We start from the raw sequence: 21910 nt of genomic DNA, 5'->3' as shown, positions 1-21910 counted from the left end.
TGCATAAATAGTAATTTATCAGAATAATCTGTGAAATACATCAGAAGACAAGACCCTCCAGAGTGCTTAAAAAATGCAAACTTTTTAAGACTAAATTTCTGAAAGCAAGTGGTACATTCAGAGTTAACATATCCCCTTGGTTAAACGGGCTGAAATGATTTACAGTACAGTATTTTAAAACTATTTCAAACAGCAGTACTCTCCCAACAAGGAGAGTTGTTGACTTTAAGCCTTTTGCAGAATGTTCATGAACAGTGCTTGATTTGAAGGGTTCAGTCTTATCAAGTACCTCTAAAGAATGTCAGAAAACAATAAGCTAGGTAAACTGTGCCAAACTGAAAGACAAATACTTTGCAAGATTTTTTTCTGTGGAGTGTGGTGAACCATGTTTTTAGAGTGAGAATGTGATATGAATTGTCTAAGCTCACACCAAAGGAGTAACACAAGACTACAAATTCCTCCCAAGCAACTTTTGCCTTTCATATCACCCTTCATAAGGCTAAGCTTTGCACTAAAAATATGGAGAAGCTCAAGGCAAAATGTGAAGTATGCAACAACTGTGTACACATTTTTACATTTGAGAATATGGTGAATGTAGTTCTAATGCAACCAGAGCTACATTGTCTGGTGTTGGTGACAGAGGCTTTAGCAGTATGGGAGGGCTGTATCAAAGATTTATGGCATTCTTTTTAAACCCAGAAAGCTTGAGTTTACACAGGTTGCCAATTCACATCATCAGTGTTGCTGACACCATACAACTGTCCTACTTCACAAAATATACTTCATTAATTACAAATTTTAAATATTAGAGTGCAAAAAACTTTCAGTCACTACTGAATCACCCAATTTTCTGGTGCATTCTTGATCTTAAAAATAATTTCATTGTTAATCTTAGCTTTTTTACATGTTCAGAAAGCAACTAACGTTCAAAAATGATGCCAGGCAAACTTTTGCCTGATATTTTGGTATTTTCTAAACTTCTGAGTATTAGAAGAATGGGCATACTTTAAAATGTAAGACAACAGATTACAAAGTCTTGAGTACTTGTGATTGGTGTACTTTTGGTATTGAACAGGGGATTGAGAAATGCCCATTCCATCATTTCCAAGCATGACCTCCTATTTATTTAAAGACACTGATACACTAACTGCTTTATTATAGTCTAGATGATAAAGTAGCACCTTCTTCCTCTGGCATGAGTTGTGTGATTGAAAAAAAAATCTTATCACTCATATGACAAATGAAAAAGATACCCAGCCAAGTCCTCGGACACGAGGCTTCACACAACTTCCACCACAGCTTTGGTGGAAATTTGGAAAAAATAATATACTCACAATGAAAAAAACACTAATATCTATTCAATGGCAGTTGTAGTAATACAAGAAAACAATGTTTCTTATAATGCCCTGCATTTGTATGTTTTTTCCCCACCCTGTACCAAACTGACTACATCACATGCCTTCTCCTAATGAACAAAACCTACAAAGGGCAGTATCATCTTCTACTTGCACAGAATACTAGGATGTTATAATCAAAGGACAGTGTGACAATGATCAAATAAATGCAGAAAGTTATGCAAGTTGCGTTAGCTTTTTTTTTTTTAAGTGTAGACATAAAATGCAAAAGCTGATCCAACCATACTACAGTTGTAAAATGTAGGGACTAGAAAAATCTACACATCTCTCCATATTTACATGGATGGTACATATACATTATAAACCAAGAAGTTTAGGTTAAACAAGACCTCATACTTCCAGTTAAGCCAAATGATAAAATGCCACTGGAAAAGCTACTTAGAAACAATACTTGAATTAAAGAGCAAAATTGACATATATCAACAAAAAAAATAATTATTCTTACCTTCTCTTTATGATAAGAACAGCTAAGATGGAGTGACCATACTTATTTGTATAAATGTATTTAAAACAGTGAAATTACTTATTCCTACAGTACTTTGGAGAAAACTATAAGCATAGGTCTATCATTAAAGGGGACAAATAAAGAAGTGAAAGGGATATGTATAACAACCTGAAAGTATGAACAAACATGCATGTGATGGAGCTCCAAGATACCACATTACTAGGGACATCTCTTTAGCAGCAGTAAAGGAAACCAAGATGTAAGGTCAATTTGCTAGAAGATCTAAAACCTAAACTATGGCTACTGCAAGGAAAGAAATGGATCATTTACAGTATTAAAAGACCAGGGAATACTGACCAAACCCAGAAATTCAGTGAAAAGGGAGAGATTAAAAGTTAAGAGGAACAAAGATACACTGCTTTGAAGACAGTAATGCCTGAATAAGGACTTCCTAAGAAGACTGCAACTTTTAACTGAATTTGCCAGGTAAGATACAGACAAAGGCATATGAAAGTTCATTGCCTCAAAATGTTGCCAGTTCCAATAATTCATGATTCTTCAACTGTACAATCACAAGAATATGTGAAGCTACTGCACTTGAGCTGTGTGACTATTACATAAAAGAAGCTGCAATAGAAACTGCAGCTCTCATTTAAAAGTTTCCATAACTCTACAAAATAAACAGTTCCAAAGATGTAATACCAAAGCCCATTGCTGTAAGTCAAAGGAGATATAGGCAGTTTAGCAACTTCGCAAATATGCAGTTATATTTTAGATATTTGTTTCCATGTATACAATTTACTTGTGATAGCAGATTTAACAGTCATAGGGTTGGAGTTCCATATCTGTGGAAGTTTTTTCCCATGGCTAATGCAACTCCTTAAATAAAAGCTGTGGAGCTTATAGTTATTTCAGAGCATGAGAATCTGTTGCTTATTGGAGATGACATTAACTAAAAAAGAAAATACCTTTTTGCAAAATAGCTGTTAAGTGTTCTCCTAGTAGCTGTTTCTCCACGCAAGCAATCAGTGGTTTCCTAAATAAGGCAAGAAAAGTACATCAGAAGTGTTAGAGTTTATGAGAGTTGCCTCCTGTCACAGAGGAGTATTTGTGAATAATTTACATTATAATAAAAAAAATCAACAATTTTATACTTAAAACAGAGGCTACAAATTAAGACAAAAATGTCACATTGGATGCAAGTCGAGAAAGAAAACAATAAACTATGTATGTAATGAATAAAGAAATTCAGGTTTGAATACTAAAAAGCAAGTTCTTGCACAGTAAAAGCAAGAAGCTTAAATACCAAAAAGCCATACAAAAAATACTTCTGGAAAAAAGTCAAATTGACTTTTTTTGAAATGCAGCAAACAAACAAATCAAGTAACAAAACAAAACAAAACCCTTCAGGGTCTGAATTCCAAGCCAACACTGTAGATGCTGGTGATGTTCAAAACTCAGACTTTTCATCTGATTATGTTATGCAGTTACATAAGCATAAATTGAGCTAGAACCACAAAACTCAAATTTGCAAAACATTTTAAATTTGTCCTTGAATATTCCCTACTTTTTCCTATTAACAAAATATTTGATACATTCGCTTTAGACAGGACTGAAAAGTAACAGCAAGTTTTCTTTTACGCCTTTTTTAGCCTAAATAAGGAAAGAAATGCCTGTGGTCCAAAGGGTTAATTAATTTCAGAGTTTAAACTTCTACTGCTGCCTGCAATACGGCCACAAAAGACCAACCATTTTGGTCTAAGTTAAGTTTTGTAGAACTGATTTTCAGACACTCAATTTAGATTTTCTAGAAGAAATGTGCTTGGCTGTGATTGATGGGAGCCTTTTACACAGCAGCATATACTTTATGTCCCTATCTTTGCCAAAATGCCACCTTTCCTGAAACAGCCTGTCAATGACAAGCCTGACCTTCTATACAATTCAGTTTTAGTCACTTCATCTCAAAAAGTGTAAATGAGAATTTGTAAAGGTTTGCAGAAGGGATCAGGTGATCAAATTATGCAGCAGCAGCTGCAAGAGAAACAACTGCATGTGTTAGGACTCTTCTTTCTGGGAAAGAGATGACTTAGCACGGATACAGTGCATTGACAGGCAGAGAAAAAGTGGAAGGAAACTGGCTGATCATTTTCCTTTCCAATACAAGAACTGGGGTCATCAGTGATGGTACTGGGAGCCAGACTCAAACAAAAGGAGGCAATTTATCACATGGTGGTTACCTCAGCAGTGGAACACTTTGCCAAAGGCTGGCACAGATGGAAAAGCCTATGTGAATCCCAGTGAGACAGTGCAAGTATTTGAAAGAGATCTAACCAGACAAACCACATCAGGTTCAGAAAATACCCCCAGCTGTAACCAGGCTGATACTAGGAAAGTACAAGGGCATCACATACACTTACTCTGTTCTTTCCCTTTCAGTGGTTGTAAGCAAATATGAAATACCAGACAGACCCTTGGTCTTAACACATACAGCCATTTTTAAGGTCACTTCCATATTCCCTGAAATTTCCATCTACTGCTACCTACAACTGCTGACTTGTTTCCAAAAGGAGGAGTTAAGGTTATAGAAAATACCATCCCTTGCCCCAGAAGACCTATTCTGCCAATCAGGGAAATAAGGACAATTCATCTGCTTGAGACTATGCGGCAGAGTGCTATTTCCTAACAAGCAGACAGAATATTAACCCTGTTTGCTAGCTAATGAATGAGCCTGAAGATACCTTCTGTACAGCCACAAAGTCACCTGCCTCAAGTCATCTATAGACTGACCAGGAGACCTGCTTATTCTGGTCAGCTGTCCAGAAGGGCATATACTAGTGGGCTGTAACAAGACACCTTCCATGTGTGACACCTATCTGGTTTGAAGTATTTTGAATTATGCTTCCCATGATGGTTTTGTACTGGAGGTATCACTTTCACTTCAAGATCAAACCCAGTAACTGAATTTAACCTCCTTTCTGCTCTTTCCATGCACATCCAGAAAGACAGTATGACCTGAGGACAACTCAAGGGCACTGATTTTAAGAACTGATGTTTCTTAAGGCAAAGAGAGAAAATTAATGCAAAGTCTTCTAAAAGTAGGTTTTTAAGCCTTTAACTAAGGACAAGATTCAAAGCAAGGACTTGATGTATTTCTAGACCGAAAATATATCAACCTATTTTTTAACTTAAACAGTAAATAAATATACATACATACACACTGTAACTTTATCTATAGAAATAGTTCCTTATATTTTAATGTGATTTTGCCAGAAAAAAGTTAGTCACCCTGCAATTGCCATTTACAGGAAGAGGATTCAAGTTTAGGTATCTACCATGACATACAATGTATGTGAGTAGGGGTATATATAGAAAAGACATCTGAGGAAACTAACAAGTTAAAAAGATAATTTTTATTCAGTTATCCTTCTGAGACCCAATGAAATACCACTACTTCATCCTGAAAACTGAAACATACAAGAAAAGGTTATGTTCTTTATTATCATGTTCTTTATTTAAAAAAAATAAAATACAAAGCTTACTGCAGGACAAATAATTTAGAGACATAGTGTGTGCCAGTGATTCTGCAGTGCTTTCTGAATGCACATTTTTATCCCAGCAAAACACATAACATTACTCAACACCTGAGTGAAAAAAGGAAAAGTTACCATGTGCAATGCATTGGCAGCAGGGACACCAAATTTCATCTTCTGTTAAGTTCTCATTCTGGACTGCTCATGAGTGATGTTCATGCCTTCTATCCTACATCACAATTTAAACTTTTTCTTTTTTTTCCCCTAACATGTCTTTCTTTCCCTCAAGGGATTTGTGGTTAATTTGTTTTCACTGAATGACTAAAATCAGCTGCTATTTCAATAATGCAAGTTTGAGGTTTTCTATAATGTTTTGTTAACTTCAGTATACGCTGATTGATCTTTCTGGACAAATTTCTGACTCTTACTCAAAATATATTTTGAATTTGAAGAAATGAGTTTTAATTAAAGTCTTAAAAACCCAAAGTAGTATCTAAAGTGTTGTCAAGAAGATAATATTTGTAAGATAATGGAGAAATAATGTCTATCTCTCCACACCAATGAATAATCACACTATTTTATGAAGGATGCTTGACTTATGCTGAGAATGACAAAATTCATACTCACTGTGTGCTGTGGTCTAAATATGTTATTACTCTGTCTCCTTCTTCTTCCAAACGTTTATTAACATGGTGAAGATATTCTGGGACCTAGAGAGACAAGAGAATGTGAAGTTCAGCTACAAAGGTATGAAAGGCAGATGATCTTGATCCATGAAAATTATTTTAAACTACAAATTTAAAGACAATACTAATTGGAAAGGACTATTCTACCAGAATGTTGTTACACAGTACATAATCTATATTTTTATTAATCAATGTTAATTTCTATTAAAAGCATTATAACTGAACGAAGAGAAAAACAGAAATCTGAGGATTTTTCAGAGGAAGTTATTTTTTTTTTTCAAAACCCTTCTGAGCTAAACTAGCCCTTAAAGTCTCACAGAGCAGATTTTCAGTTAGTGTGAGCCATACAGTTCTATTATTTCAATAGCAGTTTCTGCAGTAGAGTATCTGTGTCCTTATGGAGTGTTAACACATTTAGCACATATTACAACAGAGGTATGAAACTCAGGCTTCAAATTATCAAAACAGTTATGCATACGTGTATATATATACACACATGCACATAGAATCATAGAAACATAGAATAGTTAGGGTTGGAAAGGACCTTAAGATCATCTAGTTCCAACCCCCCTGGGCAGGGACACCTCACACTAAATGTATGTACATATGCATATAAATACATGTGTAAGTACATGTATTTAAATATACTTACTGCACACGTAAGTATACATGTATATACTGTGTAAATTAAGGCCTTATGCCTTTTGTGGTTTTCCACAGTTTTCCACTAGTCATATAAAGGCAGTAAGACTCTTAGTCTCACACTGTATGACAAAATATTCCACCTCAAATCCCAGTGGAATGCCAGGGAATGAGACAAATGAAGCAGGATTAAACACAAGGATTCACCACAATGCAATGTAAAAAAGAATTTTCAAAATTATTGTGGTGACTCAGTGTTAAAATTGAATTAGTGAGGGTAGGCTTCTGTATTTCAGACCACCAAGAAACACAGACATTTTCAGAGATAAAATTATGCTCGGCAGTGGGCAGTCTGCATATGTGGTTATCTCAAGAGGACAGAAAACAAAAGTATATTTAACAAATATGGAAAAGAAACAAAACAGCAAAATAAATACAACAAAACAGTGAAAAAAGTTTACTTAGGTAATAGCCACATAGTAAAATGATGCCAGTAGATCTTTCACAGCTATTGGGCAAAACCAATACTAATGGCACATTTTTAAACTTTGTGTGGAAATTACTTTCTTGTAGCGTGACTTTAGCTACACAAAACATCACCAAGTTTCTCCACCGTTGATGATGTATTTCAAGCACCAAGGCAATCTAGAGCCTGCTCTTCCCTTTGATACAGTACTGTACACCAAAACATGCAAATGTGTACCAGTCAATTTTATGAAACATTAATACGTCATGGCACTACCAGAAGTTCTCATGTAATCCCATAGCAGATAAAACTAATATGAAAGCAATCTTGTACAGCATGCACCTACCTCTCTTTCCTGCATTAATCTTTGGCCTTCTGCAGCATACAAACAATTTGTCTCTTCCAGGAACCTCTGTTCAAACGATTCCTTGTAAACCTGTTAAGAAATTAATTTAGCTACTTACATTAAGCTACCAATAAAGATAGCCTATTTTGGCTGTCAGGCATAGAAGGCAAATAAATTCTCAAGAACCCGTACAGCTATGAGAAGTGTCAGAGTAACATTACATTAACACTGAAGTTCTCTGTTTGCCCACTGGTTTTAGAAGGACTGAGATCAGAGCTGACTTCCCAGTGCAGCAATAGCATGTTTCTGTCATCAATACTCAAACAGTTTAAATTGACACGCTTCTTTTTAAGGCACAGAAGCCCAACATCACAGCACAGCACTGACATCTAATCCACCTGAGCTCAACACTCCCACTGGTACTTCTGTGGCAAAAAAATAACAAAATACTTTCAGCTAGTGAAACTTGGCACAAAACAGATAATTCCCAGTAAAAAAAATTACATGCTCAGTAATGCATCTTCAGATCTGAGGTTTATCTGAGTGGCCCAGGAAAAACAAGTTATACCAATAAGGTGAACTCCCTTTCTCCAGGAAAGGATTAAGGTGTGTAAAGAAGGGCATGAACAATGATCACAGACATCGAAAAAATTCTGCAAAATGATTAACAGTTTAGTATAAAAAGAGGTAAGTCAGAAAGAACCACTATATAAAATAGTTGAAAGAGTCTGAAGAAGGCAGCTAGGAAATAACATGTAAACAGGGACAGTTAGTTAAAAGGAAAAGTAAAGATTCATTGAGTGTGGTGGAAGAACAGAAGAAAATATTTCTTCCAAAACACAAAACAGAACTGTCAAACTCATCATATTCTGACCTTTTCTTTTTCTCTTAAGGACTTCTAAAAGCTTGATTTTTTTATTTTTTTTTTAAATGAAAACTTAAATATGAAAACTCTGGGTTGACAAGCATTCACAGCATTATAGTTCATTAATTCAGCACCACAATTAGACATCAACTCATTGTTCCAGCTTTCTCTTTGCACTAGCTCTATTTTCAACAGAACCAAATGCTAGATTTTATTTCTTACCTTCCTTTCCTTCAGGAAAACTGAAAAAACATTAACATCACAGTATACAGAACTGTTTTCTGCATAAAACATGCGAAAAGCTCTACAATAGCAAACAACTATAAAATAAGATCTATGCAAGCAGGAATCAACTTTCAGCAGCTGAGCCTCAATTGCATAATTGATGAAAAATTAGGAATGAGTAGAAAATTATACAATTACAGGGTTATGAGCACATCTCTATCTCAGTGAAGTGACAGATATCTTAAAAGAACAGATCAGAGCAGCTTAGTTTCCCTAGTGAAAAAGTAAAACTACACTTTTGAGCCAGTGAAGGAGAATGCAGACTTAAATCCAATTCTGTAAGAAAGATCGAATAAAAGGGAGTATTTATCTTTAGTGAGCAGAGTACTTTGATAAAAAATATTAAGTGTTGAAAAGTCAACACCTAAAAAAAGCTGATGCAATTAGGGAAACCTGGCAAATAACAATGGGCAAAAAAGTGGAAAAAAGCACACAGATTAGATCTGCACCTCCACATTATGTGATCTGAAAAAGTCATTGACAAAATTTTGCCCTCTCTCTTGAACAGAACAATTAATCACTAATTTTTCTGGTACACTAGAAAAAGTTAAAATGAAAGTCAGGAGGATTAACATGAAAGGCACAAAAGCAGGTAAGCCACCTGACCCCAAAGGATTATTTTATGCAGCCTTCCTCATTGAACTATTTTTTTAAACCTTCAGCCAGTTCCATAACACTGTATACCACTGGGGAACTAACTGAGCAACCTGAACAGCTTTTAAGAAGGAAAGGCAGCGTATAACTTTTGTTGCACATCACATAAGGCTGCAGTATCAATGAGAGCACAACCTATGCCAAAGTCAGCAATTTTTAGTCTTCTTGGTTGCTTAGTATCTGCACTAATGGAAAGTTCCAGTAAGTTAAAGATTGACCTTATCTATTTGAAAACCTTGGCCTTAACTTAGCATCCCATTCTATCCTTGGCATCTCTCCTGAGAAGTTGCCAATACAGTGATTTGGGGGGGATGTTTTTTGTTTTTTTTTTCCCCCACAGATGCAGGATCTGGACTCCAAAAAGTGACACCTTTTTACACTGACAGAGGTGGTCTTTTTATTTTGTTCCTAGATTTAATCGGTACTAGGATTAGAAAATGAGTGATTAAGACAGACACAATATTGCACATACTAGAAGACTTGCAAATCTATTATTTAAGAATCTGCAAGCCACTACCTCTGCTAAGGGAAACAGGTCTCATTTAAAAACAAAAAATAAAAGATCGTACATTGATAAGATTGCCTCTTATTTACCCAATCTAATAGCAAGATTTGGAAGCCCATTTACTGGAAGAATAAAATTATTTCTGCACAACACACGAATTAGAAAAGTCCAAACTCTGTTTCTAAACATAGCTGTTATTAGTGAAGTTTGCTGTACTCACCTGTAGATCAGACAGCATGCTCAACAAACTCCGCAGCAAACTTCTGTCCACCGCTTCACCATTTCGTTCTTGCTCGATCAGAAGGAGTATTCCATCAATAGCCTTGTTTTGAACTTGCTTGTCACTAATTACATGATTTCTAAATAACTCTAGCCCCATATCCCTGTGTGAATATTGAAAATTAATAAGTCATACTGTTGATTCTTTTAAAAACTCTGTATCTCCCTGTGAGAAAAATACATATAAAATATATATAGTGTATATATATTATACAGAAAGAAAATGTATTCATGATGTGTATCTTTTTGATGTTGTCCACTGAGAAAACTATAACATGAATTACAACAATGCCAAGCCACAGGCTACCAGATACATACACTTCAGCTGAGAACTGTGACAAGCTTGTCTGTATTTCACACAATAGACTGTAATATTACGTTTCTTAAAAAAAAAAATCAACTATTATAAGATAATAAAAATCTGAATATGTACCTTAAAATATAAGATTCCCTGGATCAGTCAATATATGTGTAATGAGTAAGTTTTGTTCAAAACCATGAATTCTCTGTACGTTTAAGACCTTATGATCACCTCGCAGATTCTTGTTTCATTCTAAGAGGATGAGGAATGATGCCTCTATGCCATGAAACAGCCAATTATTAAACACTGTCTTGGCCAAAGAAAACAAAGGAATCTTAGATAATACTTGTTACCTCCCACTTGTCACAAATCAGGATTTCAATAAAGGGAACTTTTCCAGTATGATGCAAAACCGATAAAGTATGAACAGACCTTTTCAACATTTAGTAAAAGGAAACCTAACTGTCATGGGTTCAGCAGTGACAGTCATTTTTTCTCCTTGGTAGCTGGTGCAGTGCTGTGTTTTGACTTTCGGGCTGAGAACGGTTGCTGATAGCATGAAGTATGTTTTGAGTTACTGCTCAAATGTTTGGTTTGTCCAAGGACTTTTCTGAGCTCATGCTCTGCCAGGGAGATGGGGAAGCCGGGAGGAAGGAGAGACAGGACACCTGACCCAGGCTAGCCAAAGAGGTATTCCATACCATAGCACGTCATGCCCAGGATGTAACTGGGAGAAACCTGGAAGGGCTGGAGCTCTGGGGGGATGGAGGAGGTATCAGTCGGTGCTCGGTCGGGCAGGGTGGGGTGAGTTATGGGTCGGTGGCTGGTGAGGTGTTGTATTCTCTTCACTTGTTATTTGCTTTATCATCATTATTTGTAGTAGTAGTAGCAGGAGTGATTTGTGTTATACCTTAGCTATTAAACTGTTCTTATCTCAACCCGTGGGGGCTACGTTCTTTGGATTCTCCTTCCTAACTCTCTGTGAGTTGGGGGAGCAAAGGGGAGAGTGAGTGAACGAGCTGTGCAGACTTGGTTTAAACCAAGACACTAACACAAAGAGTTATAGGAAAACTACTGCAGAGGTCAGGAGGAAAGAAGGCCACAGGACATGCAAGGGGTGGGAGAAGGACGCCAGGTTCCTCAGACAGACCGAGGAGCTCCCAACAATACAGAAGCTAGCAAGGAAGGGAAAAGGTGCATGCTTACTTCAGTACTTCAACTACATTTTTTTTTTGCTATGAGGAACAATACCATAAAATCTCAGCAAAGCCTAGGTTTGTTTGGTTGGGCAATGATTTAAAACATCCCACAGGAGGGATGCTTAAAAACTGAATGCTCAAAAATGTTGTGTGCTTAAAGTACAGCAGAATCATCTCAACACTCTGACCAGCAGGCTTCAGCTGTCAACAGGGCAATGCTGGGAAAATGATCTGTACCTTTTCAGTGTATCTGACTTCTTAAAAAACAAAACAAAACCAAAAAACAAACAACAAAACAGAGCAAGGAGCTGAGTGTTGAATTTTGTCAAAACCAGAAGCACCTAAAATGCCACTGGGCCAACTCTCAGACACAGAGGCAGCAGTCTGAGGAGGTTCCCCACACAGCCAGCCTCACCCAGGCTGTGAGAACTACAGCTATATATATGCCTTAACTTTTAAGCATATAGTCACAGACCTTTTTCTTCTTCTACCCTCACATTACAATGAATATTCCTGGGGAAGGAGGAAATGACCTATGCATATGCTGACACATGTATATCCATAAATTAACACAAAATTTTAGACTTATTACAGAGATCAAATGTGAAAAAAAAATACTTTTAATTTTTGCAAATACAATAGCATGTTGAAACTGTCAAGATTCAATTAATACTTACATGGATACCTACCATATAGAAGGAAGCATTGAATTCTGAAGTACGTATGTACGATCCAAAAATAAAAAAATGCTTCTGATCATGATCTGAAAATAGAGAAACACAATATTTTTTTTCTTCACCATTTCAAAATGTGGTATTTTAATTTAAAAAGCCACTACTGAAAAACTAGATCACATAGACATGCACCTTAATTATTGCTATACGTACTTTCAACTTTCATGGTGACCTGTACAGCCACTGGTCTGTAATTTATTGATATTAGTATTATTACTAAGTGGGGTTGCCAAATACATCTAAGACAGTGTTCAAATTCATAACCATTAACAAAATAGTTTTATTAGACTGTTGAGTTTAACTGCTACTGAGGTACATAAGCTATTCAATCAGTGCCACCAAAACATTCAGTAAACATCCTGAAGTAGCATGCTGCTATGTTTTTTGCTTAAAGAAAAAATAATCTTTCCAAAATCAAAGTTCGCTGCCAAAATTCATGAGAAAAACTGATACACATTAAATGCAACCGGGTAAAGAAGGTATTAAAACAATATATTATCTTTTTTTTTTTTACAAAAAAAAAAAAAGTGGGAGAAGGAGGTGAGTTTTTACCTTATTACTCTTCCACATTCAAAATCCATTTTTAACTTTCCTCATAAAAAGGCTGCTCAGCTTTCAGTTTAGCATTAGCATAACTCAGGATGTCAGTAACTAACTCACCCCTAGGCCAGCTAGAGAGATTTCAATCCCAGCTGTCCACCTACTCCTACCCTAAAAGATTTCATTGCTTCTGAAGCAATTCTCAAGCTGATAGAGTTTCTGCCAAGCACATTAAAGTAAAACAGCTGTGAGGCTGATTTTTTTTCTTATATAGCACAAGTGCTCACTCAGCACAGGGTCAAGAAAGCTGCTTGCTACAAGTTGTGACTTTGAGGAGAAAAAAAAATGCTCAAAAGTAATTAAGGTGAACAGAGTTCATAATAAAAGCCTTTTTATAAAAACACAGGTCCAATTTAATTACATTGTAAAGGCAATAAACTTCAACTCTATTTACATCAGACTGTTGAATTGTTTTGAACAGTTTCCATGACACTTTCCATTTTTATTTCAGATAAAAATCACATACCTTTGCCCATCCCCCACAAGGGAGGAGAGAGGGGTGGATTCAAGGAATGAAAATAGAAACTCAATCATTTGAGGCATCTGTAGCCAAAGCTAAGTGACAATGCAAGGAAAACTGTACAATACTGGCTTACAATTATAATTATGCATTCTTAAAGGTAAATTCTCAGACTGTCTTTGAGATAGGATTTTTCTTCAGTAACATATTCTGTTGTGGAGGTAAAGGACAAGGAAGGCAGAAAGAAAAAGAGATTCAGTTCTTTGTTCTTATTGTTTCTTTGCCCTATAGTCAGGATAACCATCTCTGCTTTGAAAAAAACCCAACAAACCAAAACCACAAAAAAGGTTACAAATGAACCTAGCTCTTGGAGCCAACTACAAGCAAAGATTATGTGTTCTCCAATTAAATAAAGTCAGACAGCAAACAACTTCAGTATAGCCTTGTTAGTTTTTCTTTCCACCCATAGAAAGCAGGTGGTTTTTCTGAGTGATGTTCCAACTTCATATGAAACCTATGAAAGTCTGAGTTAACACAACAGAAGTTTTCAACAACAAAACCACCCTCAGCTAGCAAAGGAAAAAGTGAAAAGCAATGCTGAAACATGGAGGAGGAGGTGCAACACAGTCCCAAGTTAAAACCATGACAAACTCCTTTTTGCCAGATTTCACACCTCAAGAATATATAGTCTGAAAAAAACATTCGACTTACCATTTGTCTGCAATGATCTTGCCAGCATTTATTTATCTTCTTTAAAAATAAAAGACTATCCAGAGAATCTGTACAGCACATATTAAGGAAAAATAAGATGCTGGTATCTTTTTGAGGCCAGATTCTGGAGGTGATACTTGCCAGCCACTTAGCAAAGCTGCTCCATGGATATCCCATCCCATGTTACTGTGACTGCCCAAGAATATACTGTTAATTGCAGAGCTTTTGCCCAGCAGAGGGGCTGGCAGTTCTCCAAAAGGCCTCCCTGTATTTTCAGGAATAGCACTCACCGCTCTTCAGTAATACCACCTAGTGGCTATACTGTATAACTTTGATATAGATTAAAACAATAAATCCCACCAGTGTCAAAAAAAAACCTTGTCACCAACTGAGGTGAGAGGAATGGAAAGGTTTATTTTGTTTGCTTAATGAGTTCACACTGCACACAAGTGGAGTGACCCTAGTCTCTTAAAAGCAGTTACAGTTTCAAACAATCCTCAACAAGCCTAAATACTGCTCTTTCTGTATATAGCAACAGGTCTCCCTAACTATACAGTTTCCTTCATTACACAACTGTTATTTACAAATAACAGAAAGTAAGTCCAAAAATGTACCTCCCTTTCCTGCACAGTATCATCTCAAATGCCCTCTGGTCTAATCTGACTAATCTAACCTCATATCCTTGGCATATAAAGTGTGAAATAAAATTCTCAACTCTCAAAAGCACCAGATCTGTGAGAGGGCGGGGGAGAAGGCAAGTTTTAAAACACCAGTTTCAAAGCATCTCTTCAGAAGATCATCTGAAGTCTGAAAAGGCAGGAATTCAGAAAGAGGTTGACTCTACACTGCTTTAAAGCAGACTGTGAGATATGTTTTTCAGAGATTAGTTATGTTTAAAAGACTGCTGTACTAACACACTTTTTAGTTAGATGTCATTTTAAATGCATCAAAGTAAACCTAATGAAAAAAATCAGCTGCTATGTAAGAGGTGAATTCACAGTGTTGATTTATGCACTGTGAATAAAGAAACCTATGTTTCTTTCTACGTAATGTAGAAGCCAGACTGCTTAACTGGAACTCAAAAGAAGAAACAAAAACCCAACCACCAAAACACATAACCCAAAACCATGCTGGGATTCAGGTAGTTAACAGGGGAAAAAAGAAAAGTATTATCTTCTTTATGACTGTAGGCATCTATCTAGGAAAATCAGTAAACTGAGAAGCTGACAGTCACAATCCAAAGCACATTTAAAGCATTCACCTGGAAAGAAGTTTCTTTCTGGACCCCAGTCCCTTGCTTCTTTCTATTTCAACCTATCATTTTCTGCTAATGAAATACATAGAGAGAACCAAGAAACACTGCTAGCACACAAAGTACTGTAGTATCTGTTCAGTATGGCGCTTTCCAGCATCTGCTTCCTAAGACACTCTCCAGGAATGTGGGGACAGACATATATGTGATGACTATTTATCTACTGCCTGAGGGAAGTGCAACCGCTACACTGTTACACAAAAAAACCCCATCCCATAAAGCACAGTCTCAGCTTGCAAAGCACACAGCATTCAGAAAATAGGGTGTCCAGAGGTGTAAAGGCACTTCTACAACCAGTTCAGATATAAGAAAAGCCCAACAACGTAACTTCAGAAAACTATGGAGAGATTTACCATAAAACTTAAAGTTTCTGTGTCCCAAGACAGCCAAGTGAACTTAGAGCTCTCTCCCAAGAACCTCCCAAGGTGCACATAATATACCTAAAGGGCTTCTTGAATAACTCTGACACACATCACTGCTGACCAGTAGTTGGTTAAACTTTATGTCTGAATATTATTTAACAGAAGACACTGCTGTCGAAAATTACTGTGGTGTTATTTTTTCTTTAAGCTGTTGCTCCGGTATGCATCTCCTCTACTCACCTGCCACAGAAACCCGTATCTGCCGTTAAACCCAATAGTGCTATTGAAATTTTCTAGATTAGGTGCAAAACTTGCATTCCTATTGAAATGTTAAGTAAATCGTTATTAGAACATTACTTACTGATATACAAAAATTATTCACCCAGATAACAACTTAGTCATATTTCACTTACATATTTGATCCACAAATATATAAGTGGTCAAAAAACTTCTTTAACACATTGGCAATTACAGGTGTAATTTCTACAAAATGCTGTTTTGAAAAACAATTATTTAAACTAACCATTCTAATCATTTCTGTGCATAAGGAAAAGGATATTCTCTAAATTGAAGGATTTGTGCTTTCACATGATCTTCACAGACTTGTCGCAGCTGTTTGTACAGTGTAGCGGAGACTTTGTAAGAACAGAGATTTTCAACAGCCTGAAAAACAAAAAAAGATTATGAATGAGACAGAAAAAACCCACAACTGAAATTCCTCTGTGTGTGTGTGTGTGTGTAATCAAGGGCAACAACAAAGAGAAAAAATACCAGTGTTATCTGCCCAAGCTGCACTAAAAAACAAAACATCAAAATGAAATTAAGACTTCATGATCCTCCTTTCTGATTCTGGTCCCTTCTTATAATGCTAGATTTCATGTACAAACAAGGTCCACCATCACCATAAGGGTCATATTTCAGATGTTCTGTTAAACATTAATAGAACTCCCTCCCCCTGCCCCCCTCACCTTAATACTGCTCAGCAGCACAACTCTATCTGTAGGTCCATTTTGTGCATCCTCCAGCACACACACACTTTTTTTTTTTTTAAACACATTAATACCAAATATTTTCTTAATAACTTTAAGGTAGACATTTCCACCACTTGCTTTAAGTGGCAAATGAATACAGCTGTTTTCCTGTCATTTGATTAACTTACTTCTTTCTGAATATTTCCACTGATTCACACACTTACTATGCTAATGTACATAAACTGAGAGGAAAAAGAAACCAACCCCAAACCACACACACACAAAATAAACCCCAAACCAACAAACCCAACAGAACACCCACATTAACTATTAAAAACCATTAAATAAAGACTTGACTTGATTTATTAGGACCTTCTGGGATTTAGTTGAGTATTCATGCGCAGCTGAATAAGAAGACTGATTCTGCCCAAATCCAAACATTCTTGTGGCCACTATATTAATGTAAATTGAGTTGTTATGCAGCTGACCTAGACTACACTGAGACAGCTCTGGCCACCTCTAGAACACTGCTGTTTAGCTATTCAGTGTCTTACACTAACATTTTTTCCTCACAAGAAACTCAATGAGAATGCCAAAGAGAAAATGCAGCCTTGCTTGATACCACTGCCTATATTTAGACTTTGTTCCAGGCACACTTTATTTTAACTTGTGTGCTGTATTTCAATAAATTATTTTATTAATAGAACATAGCATCTGAAATGAATCACAATGAAGACAGCCAAATGTTCTGTGAGAACTGTAAAGTTTACAGTAAGAATTTTTGGCCATTCAGAGCTTCATATAAAATTATCCAAAGGAACTGGACATGATTTTCAGAACTAAAAATCCATCTGTCTTTTCCTTCAACTTTACCTCAACTGCCCTTACCCTATGAGGTGATACTGCAGAGAATATTGCCTAAGATTTAAAGCAGTATTTTGCCCATGCAACGAAAACTGACCCACTAATCTTTTCCTTTCCTCCAGAGGATTTATAGTGTCACATTTTGCAGGCAAATTTTTTTATAGGATCAATGAACTTGGACAAAGTTTCACTATTTTCCATGCTGGGCCTTTACTCAGTTTTCCCCAGATTTTACCTATTTTGGTGTCTAATTTCTTTGTAGTATGAAACATTATGGTGTCTAATACCAGCACGTAATTCTTTGTCAAAGCATTAGTAAATGTTCTATACTTTGTTTCTGTTTAAGGTCATCCAAGCACATGGACTAGCAAGTGCTTGGGCCAAGACAATACATGAGGGGGAAAGCAGGGCAACAATGCTGGTTTAAAGTGTGTTTCAAACTGCAACCGTATCACCTCTGTGTTGTCTCTACTAACTGCTGTTCCTGCCTTTTTTTTGATGGGGGGTGGGGTGAGCATGAAATCCAGTAATTTAATCCTTCTTAACCTTTTGCTTCATTCAGAGGTTTTGCTGCCTCTCTTTCTGAAGAAAAAAAAATTTACTTCTACTCATCTTACATACAGCTAGTTTGGGAAAAAAAAGCCATAGCAATTATTACATCTACAACACTTTCAGACCCTTGATCTACACAAATCTAATTGAAGTTCTGTTTTAAATCAACCTCTGTTTTGAGCAGTCTTCTGTTTTAACATTTAGCATGTAGATAATTGCTACTTCTATTATTTCTTCTATAGGCTCTAACATCCATGGGAGTAATTCTAACCTACCTGATGTCATTTTATTTAAATGTACATCAATTATGGCCTCTTCAATTTTGATACAGTATTGCAGAAAGGAAACAAACAAAACAATCACACTGTCTGTGTTACATTTTCCATCTGGTCTTAAAGCAGGTAAGTAAAACAACATCTGCAACAAACTATTCACACATAATCACTTTGCAGATAGTTTGTTACATTTCCTAAGGCAGGGCCCTTCCTATCCATCCATCTAAAGAAAGTCTGGTTAGTACTCTTGTAACTTTCTTTCCGTCACTACTACACCCTCCTACTCTGTCCTCCAGAAGGGCCGTGCTGACCCATTTCAGGTTATTTAAAACCTTGCTGCAAAGGGAATTTTCTTTTTCCATTATTTTTGTCACTCATTCCTCACTCAGCAAGTCTTTGTACTGCTCCACTTTCTCTACCCCATAAAGTATAAGCTACCTCTATCCAAATCGGTGCAATCTACCACCAATCCCAGATATCATTTCTATTTTAGTCGCAAAAAAATTGGCCGCCACCCTCCCACTGCTCGCTGACTATGTCTCTGCCAAGCACCTTCATGCCTGATCCCATGCTCCCTCTAATGCCTGGAAAAAAGTATCCTTCAGGCTTTCCACAAAGCCTTGTCATTGTTCTTCATGTTTTCTTCAGCCACTGTGCCAAATTAAATAAATAAATCAGAAAGTTCAAAGGCAGGCTGGTACACCAGCCTGCACTGCTCACCACACTGAACTCTAGAAGGCCTCTCACTTCCTCCCATAATGTCAGATAAAGACTGATTGTAAGAACTGATGCACACAGAAATTTTCCCCTGTGGACGAGTCAGTGCTCACCAACAGGCAGTTAAAACGATCTGTAAGTACAGATCAGGTTTCTGATAGATGCTGAACTTCATCTTTTATTCCTCTGGCAGGAGAGTAAGTACCTACCTATGCACAGGCACACAAACCACCACCACCCATTGTGCAGAAATCTGGCTGATCTGCACCACTGCCTTGCAGATCATTGGGCTGGCCTTGTGCAGTCTGTACAAATACACGGGCAAACAGAAAAAACAAGAAGTACAGTTCTCCCTAAATAGTTTATCTGAAATCTCACTTCTGCCAAAACTCAAGTCTGTAGTCTGGTGATTTCATGGCCATATTACTATAATCTCATTTCTGAGCCTCTGAAAACAAGTTAGGTAACACTCAAAGCATCTGTGGTGGTTTGGGGCTTTTTTTTTTTTTTAGCCAGGCATGAAATAGCAGGATTTTTTTACATGCTGGACTTAAAACCAATGTATTACATAATTCGAATTCTGCAAACCCGCAAGTGTTAATAGATGAATATATCAGTCAAGTTAGCTATTTAAAGGAAATAAAATAATACCATTTTGTTGTCAATATGCCTTTACATAATCAGCCATTTCAGACCTATATGTTATACACCTTAACTAATCACAGAGACAAGTATACTCAGCTCTCCTATTCATCCTTATTTTCTTGACCAGAGGCCCAATATGGAATACTGGATTTCTTGTCCCTCACAGTATGCACTTTGCAGACAATAACAAAATTACATCAAATGAACATTTAGAAAATTTTAGGTGAGCATAATAATGTCTTAAGTCTTGATCTGGCAATGACATCCACATCTGCAGATCAAACACCTATACCCACAGAAAACTCACAACTAACCTAAGCTATATAGCACAACTTAGCGCATCAGTACTTTTTATAACATGATCACTGTAAATATTACTACTTCAGTTAAATACTTCAGAGTATTAACAGTAATACAGAACAAAGACATATACAAATGGGGAGAGTAGAAAGAAATGGCTCATAAGTATTTCTCTCTCACCCTCCTTAGCCCCTGCTTCAGCAATCCAGATATTCCAAAAATACTTTTTCAACACTTGAGTAAAAAAAATTAAAAGCCTGATTGTTATGAAAATGTAACAGTAATTTGAAACTCAGGTAAACTGACAGTTTGTTTTCTGCTCAATCAAGATTCTTTTTCAGTTCCCCATAGGGTATTGATGCTGATGTCTAACTGCTGTTAACTAATAATAACAAATATTTCAACATTACTATTCACAAGAGACCACAGCACATACAAACGAGAAGTTATAAAATATGTGAGAATAATATCCTGTTTGCAGCATCTGGAGCAGGCACTGTAGTGAAGAGACAGAGACCTAAATCTCAGCCCTGCCCAGGCACAGCTTTTCATGTCTCCCAACATAAACTGCTTTTTCATGGGCCCGGATCCTGGTAGCTCTCCAAGGAACTGATATATAAAACTGCAAACTGACTAGAAACTAGAAACACTGGAGCGTGGTGCGAACAGTTTAGAAAATATAATCAGCTTCTAACAAATAAAAATACATTATGCTAAACGGGTAGTTCTGTGAAAGTCCCAAAGCAGCTATTTTTCCTTCTGTTCAAAAAATCCCTATGCTCCTTACCTGGTAAAGCTCTTCAAGGTTGTATTTAATAGAAATGCTACTCTGTATGGCTCCCACCGCTTCATGAAGTTTTTGCCAGGTGTCCTGAGTATAATTATCTGGTAATTTGGGTCTTTCTGTGAAGGGAGATACAGGTAGTTGAAAACTAGCTGTCCCAATGGGACTCTGTAGCAATCTATCTCACCCTGCTTCATTAAGCTCTGCTGAGCCATGTTGTGCTTGACATGCCTGGCACAAGGAGAGGCTTGCCAACTCCACCCAAGCCTACGAAACCTTTGCACGGTGCCGCTGACCCTGCAGCCGGCGGCCCCGCACACGCCGGGGAGCGCAGACCCTGCCCAGCAAGAGCGGAGGCGGCACCCGCTGCACGGCTGTTGCGTTTTACCCCCCGCGTCACTTTCAGCGAGGTAACCCTCGCCTGGTTTTAATTAGTTTTGACACTAAGGTGGCTTTTCTGACCGCTTTCCACTGTCGCCGCTGCCCCCACGCACGGAGCCCCACGCGTGTCCCCGTAAGCTCTTAAACAGGGACAGTGACGGCAGCAGGGCGAGTTATCAGCGCGGCGGCAGACTCCCCTCGCCCAGATAAGGTGGCGGAGCGGGTGACAGCAGCGGGGCCCCCCCTGCCAGTGGCCCTGTTCGGTGCTATTCGGCCGGAGGCTGCCCGCCGCTGGGAAAGGAGGGGAGCGACAGCGGCCCGGCCCGCGGTAAACAAAGGTCGCTGCTGGGCCGGGCGCACCTGCCGGGACTGAGGCCCCGGCCTGCCCCGTACCCACCTCTGAAGTTCTTGATCACGAGTTTCTTGGAGGGGGCGGTCGCACCTCCCCCGCCTCCGCCACCACCTCCTCCCGCGGCGCGGGTGGCGGCGGCCAGCGAGGCGGGCTTGGTGAGCCCATTGGTGTGCCCCACTAAGTGCGGCTTCTTCTGGGGCTCGTCCGCCATCTCCGCCCCGGGCGCCGTGTCCGGCCGGGGCAAGGCGCTGGGCTGGGCCGGCTGGTCCCCG

The 21910-nt window shown here is 37.8% G+C and overlaps 1 protein-coding gene across 1 annotated transcript in view; it reads right to left on the bottom strand.

The window, feature by feature from the left end:
• Positions 1 to 21879, bottom strand: part of CUL4A (cullin 4A) — a 40690-nt gene extending 18811 nt beyond the window's left edge. The window contains exons 1-9 of the mRNA XM_005145926.3: positions 21684 to 21879; positions 20909 to 21024; positions 16357 to 16460; positions 14124 to 14193; positions 12308 to 12381; positions 10060 to 10222; positions 7531 to 7620; positions 6018 to 6100; positions 2829 to 2896 (exon numbers count right to left, since the gene is read on the bottom strand). Coding sequence (XP_005145983.1) covers positions 2829 to 2896; positions 6018 to 6100; positions 7531 to 7620; positions 10060 to 10222; positions 12308 to 12381; positions 14124 to 14193; positions 16357 to 16460; positions 20909 to 21024; positions 21684 to 21849 — 934 coding nt within the window. The 5' untranslated portion in view covers positions 21850 to 21879. The remainder of the gene's footprint in view (positions 1 to 2828; positions 2897 to 6017; positions 6101 to 7530; positions 7621 to 10059; positions 10223 to 12307; positions 12382 to 14123; positions 14194 to 16356; positions 16461 to 20908; positions 21025 to 21683) is intronic.
• Positions 21880 to 21910: the final 31 nt, after the last annotated feature.

This window comes from Melopsittacus undulatus, chromosome 2 (assembly GCF_012275295.1).
Source record: "Melopsittacus undulatus isolate bMelUnd1 chromosome 2, bMelUnd1.mat.Z, whole genome shotgun sequence".
NCBI classification, from domain to species: domain Eukaryota; kingdom Metazoa; phylum Chordata; class Aves; order Psittaciformes; family Psittaculidae; genus Melopsittacus; species Melopsittacus undulatus.
The sequence above is the reverse complement of the archived record's forward strand: the minus strand, read 5'-3'. Positions and strand labels throughout refer to the sequence as shown.